Source organism: Dermacentor andersoni, chromosome 1 (genome assembly GCF_023375885.2).
Source record: "Dermacentor andersoni chromosome 1, qqDerAnde1_hic_scaffold, whole genome shotgun sequence".
Taxonomy (NCBI): domain Eukaryota; kingdom Metazoa; phylum Arthropoda; class Arachnida; order Ixodida; family Ixodidae; genus Dermacentor; species Dermacentor andersoni.
Genome location: NC_092814.1, coordinates 88,556,429 through 88,564,827, shown reverse-complemented (window position 1 = coordinate 88,564,827; position 8,399 = coordinate 88,556,429). Strand labels below are relative to the sequence as shown.

The window sequence follows — 8,399 nt, the reverse complement described above, 5'->3', positions numbered from 1 at the left end:
GCAGAGCCGCGACCTCGATGGCGCCGGTGAGTTTATTCGCAAGTCCGTCCGTTGTGTTAAATAAGAGAGCTTGGTAGCCTCGCGAGCTCAGAGGAAGGAACCCATGACTGGGTTTGTGAGTACGTCGCAGATGACCAGCAGGTACACGACGAGCGCCGTACCGCCGAAGAAGAAGAGCAGAGTGGACGGCCATATCGCCCTTCCGAACATCTTGGCCTGTACAAAGAGAAAAAGTGTTTCTGGGATCACTCCTTAAAGCCGGGGGGAAGGCGAACGCATGCATCTGCGGGACACATCAAGGTAACTCGACTGCGCGGGGTTTACTAAATGTGGGCGCTGATTCAAGTGCGTAAGTGGCAGAATGGTCGCATGAAGCATCTCAGTTTGAAATATGTATCAGTGGTGGCGTTAGTACCGCTGGTATGACCCAAAATTAAATATAAAGTAACAAAGGCAAGAGTATTGGGTGTGGATCGAGGGTCTGTTTATAGGTTTCAGAAGCACCAACTGGCAAGCGGCTACGTAACAATAGTCCTCATTTGAACACGCCCCTTCAGACATGTAGATTACGTGAACAGGCGGGTGTCACTTGCACCGAAAGTGACCGTATGCAATTACTTTCTCCAAATATCAACGCGAATAGCATTCTTGGTATGCTGAGACCAGTTTTCTTCATGCTATCTAGCTATTCTGTCAAAAGTATGAGCCAATCTCGGGGATAGCGCTGTCTAAAAATATGGGCCGTTCGCGTGGGCATGTGTCACTTGGTGTGTGCCACTGGGTGTGTGCGGCTCTTCAATGAACCTCGTCGACGCCAGCTTGGGTCTCTGTGCATGTACCACGGCGGTGCCACCAGAATGCGCAGCCTCTCCAGAGGGAAGCGCGAAAGAGGAGCCCCGCTGCATTACACGCATCATACATGACCCGCTTCGGCTATTCGCATACTTGCATAGTCGTTATACTAGATAAGCTTTGGCCGAATATCTTACCATAACTTGTTTTCGCCTAACGCACGTGAGATTAAGGAGCTGAAACCAGCCAATAGTCGAGGCACGTCTGTTTATAGGGCGCGAAAATGGCCGCGGTGTCACCCGTCTTCAAACAGAAAGAAAAATGCCCGTAAGACACTTGGAGCGCAGTAAAGAAGAGAGACGAATAAAGTAAGACTCTTGGTTTCTCGTCTTTACTGCGCTCTAAGCTTCTTACGAGAATGAAATACCAACTAGCGCACCTCTCCATCCTATTAGAAAGAAAATGAAAAGGAAAAGGCCTTTTTAAGCAATGCAAAAAAAAAAAAGAAAACTGCGTTAAGCACCAATGTACTTTGTGGCCCACTTTGAAGAGTTGCATCTCGAAGCCGGTGCTTGTTTCAGAGTTTCTACTAATGAAAATGGCGTCAAGCACTGACCAGCACTGTTTCAATCTTTAGCGCATACGCCGAAGTAGCGTCAAAATGCAATTCTAGCGGTTAAGTGACGTAATGAATTCTCTATCTGATAACTATACGCTGATAGCGGTATAATCGCGCCGAATGTTGAATAAATGTAAGTGGATAATGGCACTTCCTGCGAAATAATATAGGTGCTTCTTACTGATTTGAAGCGTCACAAGTACCCGAGAACAGTGTTGGGGTGTGGTCACTAAGTTTGATTTATTTATTTATTTATTTATTCTTTTATTTATTTATTTATTTATTTATTTTAACGTGCAAAATCAACACGCAGGCTTTGAGGCACGCAGTATAGTTAGGGGCTCCAAATAAATTTGGAATATCTGGGGTACTTTACCGCTCACATAAAGCACGGTACACATGAACGCTTTTTACATTCCACCCCAATCGGCCAACCCGGCCGGGATTCGAACCCCCGCCGTCGTCTCGCAGTAGGCGGAACTGAGTCTGAGCCACCGCAGTGGTGGAAGCTTAAAGTGCGTTTCCTTTTTCAGAAAGATACAAGTGGAAAGACGAATAGCCGAATTTAGTCCCTCCGTTAGTCTTTTGTGATGTCTGCTGAGAGAAGGCGAAAAGAACAGGCAAGTAGTTCTGACTAAGCTGTTACGCAAATCGCCTATTCGTATGCAAAGTGTAACTCACCCTGAGTTTCATGTTCCCGACGAACAGAACGAAAGAATCGAGATCGAAGTCTTGCACGTCCTGGTAGCCGAAGACTCTGGACTCTATGCTGATCTTTGAGATTTTCAACCCCACAGCCGTCACGCGGGAGGCCTGCGAATTAACACATGTTTTCGTTTGCGTTGCGAGTTTCTTTGTATCCTTTTTTTTTGTTCCCATCTGAAGCGATTGCGTTTGATACGTAGAAAGCATAGTTCCATTTAAACGTCTAGAAAGTTCGCGCCACCATTCCTGATATCTCAGTATATCGAAATTAAGGGAGATCAAACGCACAGTAGGAATTAGGGCAAGCGGAGCTTTCAAGAGCTAGAACGACAAAATGGCGCATTGCGATGAGAGACGCACTGCAGATTTCAGTGACGAACGCGTCCGTCAGCCACCATGGTGGACTTGCACTTGCAGAGCAAGTGCAAGTTTTATTTAGCACTAAAACGTTCTTAATCACAAGAGGCCACGTGCTCGGCCTGGTAGGAACGCGCACTGCGCCACTGGGAGACCTCTATAGCAGAGGACATGGCCGTTAGCACTGTATAAACCTCACCAGTTCTTCTAATCTCACTAAGGCTAACGATATCCGAAACAATGTTTGATAGTTCCTCAAAGAGTCCTGCTAAGCTAGCCTCACTCGACAGAGTTCGGCTGTTAAAGGTTGACAGGGTCCGTTTCCATTGGCGGGCTGTCCGGATCCAGAGATTCTTAGCACCCTCTGCTGCGTTAGAGGTCTGACCGCCGCCTTGATCAGGTGCTCCGCAGCTGCTGGGGACTGCGGGGTATTGGGTAATTGAGTGAGCCATGTAGGAGGGGGTGGCCGAATATTGCACCAGGGAGGCCAGTTCCTGTTCTGGTGAGGGAGTGCCTTGTTGAAGTTTAGTGGGCCTTCCTAATTTTGTTGTACCTCGATTAGTATAGCCCCACTCGCTCTTGGCATCTTTCGCCGGTGTCAGGCGTCACTCCAAGCCTGCAGATGTGCACTACATCTGCAGTATTGCCGTACAGCTTAGTGATATTAACACAATGAAATACTGGCACGCAAGGTTCATGACAGAAACATTAGTTTGCGTATAATAAACTGCATTGTACAGAAAAGAACAAACGACTAAGAGGAACAGTGCACCACACAATAGAATGATAGGGTACTATACGCTACATGTTTTTAAGAACGACCTTACGGGCATATAAGGCCATAACCTTTAGCGGCACAGGTTGTACCGGTGCGCACCTATATATTTAGATAAATGAACAACGTTATGAACCTATATTTGTATAACGTACAGTCTGCACAATATGTGCGACACAACGCAGCGCATTACTGTTCGAACATAATGAATGATGCGAACTATAGTTTATCCAAACGTTGTATTAAGACCGCCACTACGCAGCATAATTGACCATATGTGATGGTTGTATTACATTTTACTAACTGGTCTGTGAAGCCAATTGACTGCTTAGTGAAGGCAGCACTTAATGCAAGTCTGAATTATCGAAAGTAGTAACCAACTAGTAAAATGATAGAAAATGGGTTGTAAAGTTCTAAGAGTGTACAATTTCTAAGAGTGTACAATTGAGATAAAGCTGCCGTGGTTACAGAGTAAGAATGCACCTGCAAAAGCTTGCACAAACGGCAGTGTGCATTCCCGCTTGCTATGTTTACCTTTCACTATTCTGTGTGCGCCGTATATATTTCTCTTTATCAGCCAGAGAAAACTTCCAGGATGAGTTGTCCACGATGATCACAGCGAATGGCTGTGTGTGGCTTAATGTCAACACGTGATAAAACCCAGTGAATGCGTATGAAGGGGACATACAGGTGTTCCTGGCCGCCTCCAGAGAACAAAACCAATTCGAATTGGTTCAATTCTTCTATCTTTTGCGATCAGGAACAAGCATAGGCCAGCAAACTCACTCCTTTGAGTCGACTCACTCAGACTTACTCAGACAATTACCCGTGAGACTGAGTCCGAATGAGCCCGGCTGAGTAGAATTTTGGTTAGTCTGAATTCCAGGTGAGCCCGGTTTAGTAGCATTTTGGTTAGATTGAGTGCGAGTCAGCCGCACGCCAAAATAAAAAAAATAAAGGGGGTGGGAGGGAGAAGGAAAGAAGAAGAAGAAATTGTGAATAGTCTGAGTGAGTTCTGTTTATTTTTGCGGACCTAAAAAAAGAAGGGAAAAGAATATTGCTAACGTCACCGCGACGGCGGCAACGCGATGCGGCGCGCAGCGTACATCCCATGAGTCCATAAAAACCGAAAATATCAAGCACGGCAATACGCAGCCGTCGTCGGTGTGGTCGCCCGGCTCTGCGCCGCAATTTCAACTACCGACCGCGGCGGCCCAGAAACCCCCAGAATTACATTCTTTCGTGTAGAGAACTGGACGTCAGTATATATATATATATAACGGCAAAAATTAATAAGCGTTCACAATTGCATTGGACAGTTGCATCATGTCGCTCAAGAAGACGCCGCCGAAAATAAATAATTTACGGTAGTTCGGTGGTATGCAAATGGCTTTTTCATATCACTGGTTACTAATAGCGCACACAAAACCTCCCTTTCCTGGCGGTTAACGTCCGACGTTAGGGCACTATCGTTATAAGAAAGGAATGGATATAACAAAGTAAGTGCGCCTCTCTCTTCAACTTCGTCATAGCTTTTATTGTAGAATGTAGCGAAAAGTATCATTGACTATATTGTTTCAGATCTGCCCACTCCGTAGCAGCAGGCGCATGATATATTCTCGAGGTTTCCCGATCGGTACTTCCGGGATTAGGATCTTTTCCTATGGTTTCCTAGATTTTGTTAACTGCCTACGTCGCTACCTATGTGCACATGCGCAATGTGATTTAGCGTTGCATCAAAAGAAAGAAAGAAAGAAAGAAAGAAAGAAAGAAAGAAAGAAAGAAAGAAAGAAATACGCACTAACCTGATACAAGGGAGCAAACATGGCGATTATCCACACGACCGGGTAAGCTGCCCTGTAAGCCAGCACGACACGTGTCTTGTCGTTGTTGAGAAGAAATAAGAAAATACCTGTAGGAAAAAGGAACGTCGCATCAGTTAAATGACACCCTTAATTCGAAATGCGTAAGTTCAAATACGACGTACCAATAAGCGCATGAATTGAAAAGTTGATGATGAAGAGAGCAGTGACTTTTCCAAGATTGCGGTTTAGGTGGCTGATGTAGTCGTTACTTGCCAAAAGCTCCTGCAAACGCGAACAAAGTGATAGGGCAATGTAATTACTGTGCGCAAGATTCTTGAAATGTTCTCCCAATTTGGCGATAAACCTTTTGTTCCCCCCTCCCCTGTCTTTTTAATTGGTTGGTTCCAGCGAAACACGACAAGTACGCAGGATACATCTACACCTCCCCTCTCTGTATCACTGGAAGTGTGTATAGTCGTAGAAGCATCAGTGTGGGTTAGCTAACCACACACTACGCACTAGGGCCGTACTCTCAATCCAGTTTGTACTTGCGCGCTAAAAAGCTACTCAAGAACAGACATCGATCAATCGTAACAAGGGATCGATTATTATCGAAGCCGGCCTTGCTAACGACAAGCAGTCCTTATGAATGAAAAGCCTTGTGAATTTACAGAGTCTGCCCGGTCACTGGTGCCCCGTCGCTCATTGTACTCCGGCTCCGGCTGTAGTATGAGTGGTTTTAATCACGCATAAGCCGAGCAATGAAAAAGACACGTTAAATTCAATTATCCCTGCAGAACAGGGACCGAATTCCGAAAGTTTTCATGCTTTTACAGTTTGTCATTGACCAGCTTCTTCGCCAATACTACTGTACTACTGGCAACTGTACGATTGACCGGCGCCTGTTTTGGGAATCGATCTAGCGTAAGAACTGCTGTGTGAATTCGCAGAGGTTTTTCGTTCGTAAGCACAGTTCGTCTGTGGCTTGCCACTTTTGCTAACACTTTGCCAGATTACGATGGACTGGCAATTTTTTCTTGCGAACCGCTATTTTGCTCGAACTCCTTCGCGAATACGTGCTCGGGCACTTGATAATCCATGGATAGGCTTCCACAACCATGCACAGCCTTAGTGGAGCATGGCATCCATACGGGGGAGGTAGAGGGGGGGGGGGGGGGGTGACATGGCTGTAGATGCGCAGAGCAAGCCACGACGCCCAACTGTGCAGATACCCGCAGATAACGTGTAACAGGCTGATTCGTGTCTGAGGGCGATTTATATGGCGAATGTAGCATATGTTGCTGGCCGTTATTCAAATCTTCCCAACGGACAGCGCAACAAAACACAACACATGTAAGAAGAGATGCAAACACAGAATAATTTCTACTTTTGTGTATTGTGGTCTGTAGCGTTATTCGTGGGCAAATGCTTTACCAAGCTTCGCCATTAGAAGGTTATTGAAACATTTTGCTACAGAGTAGAAGTAGCATGCTTACTGGCTTTGTTATTTAACGTATATGCCTGTTGCTCGGGCTCAACGTGGTTAGTCTAAAGCAGTAACTACTGTCGTTTCAGATCACGTACAGCGTATAGCCCATCGCACTTGTCTGGAACGTGAGAACACTGAAGTGTTCGTCATTATTTTCTACCGCACAGGTCGCTGGCTCCACACCTGCTTCTGTTGTTCCTGTGCATACACTATCAAGTAGAACGACAGAAAGCTGAGCTAGTTGGTAAGGAGTCATTATGCAAAAAAGGTGAGGCGCGCAGACAGGACACAAGAGAAGTGGACAACACGAACGCGTTCGTGTTGTCCACTTCTCTTCTCCTGTGTCCTGTCTGCACGCCTCACCTACCAAGTAGCCAGCCCCTGCTACCCGAGTGTCTTGCGTTTTATTGTTTTCCATAATTTGAGCTTATTAAATATTCAGTCCATACCCTAGGATAGGTTTCCGCGTGACGTCACGGACGCAGCTTCTCGCCATGCTAGTACAGGGACATGGCGGGCCCGATAACGTCAGTGCAGCATATCACGCGTCCATTGTCTTGCTTTTTGACGGTGACCGTTTTTCACCGGATTATCATTGTCATCGATTTTTCGCTAAGCACATGCCGGACCCGACGTGCTGTCACGTTTCAGGCTTGTACAGCTTCTCGACGTGCTAGCATACCCAAAGATGGCGGCCACGACGATGTCAATGCATGTTCTCTATCGATGGCTTGCAGTCAAGTCCTCGTGGCCGCCATCTTGGGATACTAGCTGCGTAAACAAGAAGCGTAACAGCACGACAGGCGCGTCTTGCTCCTAGCGACAAATCTATAACAGTGATCATCGGGTGTGAAACACGGTCACCATCATAAAGCAAAACATTGTACGCGTGACAATTTGAAGCACTTACGTGATCGTGACCGCCATGTTTTGGAACTAGCATGGTGAGAAGATGTGTCGTGAAATTATGTGAAAACTATCTGCGTTAGATAAGAGAAGAGAGCCCTTGTACCGACTCGGCAGCCACGCGAAAGCAGCGCCTTCTTGCCTGTCATCTACACTTATCATTCACTGCTTGTTCCGTCACCTTTGCAGGGCTGGCTCATTTGGCAGCGCATGCTCAGAAACAAAACAGACTCGAACCAGCGGTGCCTACACCTGCAGTAGAAGGCGCCAGCGCACTCCGGAGAGCACCATATGACCATACCTCCCACTATCTAGACAAGTGCGATGGGCAGCTGTACTACGTCGCTACGAAACCTACAGGGGATCACTGTAGATCTGAGACTGTACGCAAGCGTTCACCTTTATTCAGGTCGTTAATATGCACTAAGGACCTGCCTTAAGTGCGCATTCTGATAGTTTGGTTTCATATAACCCATGCGTCTGTTTGGTAACAGACAGTTTTTGCACTGAACGCAATAGTCTGTGGCGCCTGCTCTGTGAGCGTAACCTCCCTTTCTAAGCGGGTGCTCGTGCGAGTGAGCGAGCGGCAACTCACGTGCATTCCCTCGCGGATGGTGATGCGCTTCTCTCGCAGCCTCAGCGCTACCCCGCGCAGGTAGATGATGATCATCTCACACTGGGTGCAGTAGTTGAGCACCACAGCCATCTCCACAAGGGTCATCGCCAGCTGGCCCAGGATCCGAATTGTGATCAGCACCATCGTCTTCCACCTGGACACAATCCGTATTGAGCAGGCCGTTACAATGGTAGTCCTTCATACCAAAGTCTAGACAGCTGTTTTGTTCTCTCTGTTTCAGGATTATTGCGCGTTAAGCAGTCGTCCGGTTCGGGTTTTACACACACTGAAAAAAGACTATGCATTTAGTATTGTTTTCTTTTTATCGCGGCGCA

General features: G+C 46.7%; 1 protein-coding gene across 3 annotated transcripts in view; it reads right to left on the bottom strand.

Annotated features, from left to right (window-relative positions):
- LOC126544127 (uncharacterized) overlaps window positions 1-8,399 on the bottom strand; it is a 65,268-nt gene continuing 56,869 nt past the window's right edge. For all 3 annotated transcript variants that reach the window (XM_050191350.2, XM_050191349.3, XM_055061721.2), the window contains 5 exons: window positions 8,044-8,218; window positions 5,236-5,335; window positions 5,054-5,160; window positions 2,093-2,224; window positions 1-216 (listed from right to left, as the gene is read on the bottom strand). In XM_050191350.2, coding sequence (XP_050047307.1) covers window positions 88-216; window positions 2,093-2,224; window positions 5,054-5,160; window positions 5,236-5,335; window positions 8,044-8,218 — 643 coding nt within the window. In that variant the 3' untranslated portion in view covers window positions 1-87. The remainder of the gene's footprint in view (window positions 217-2,092; window positions 2,225-5,053; window positions 5,161-5,235; window positions 5,336-8,043; window positions 8,219-8,399) is intronic.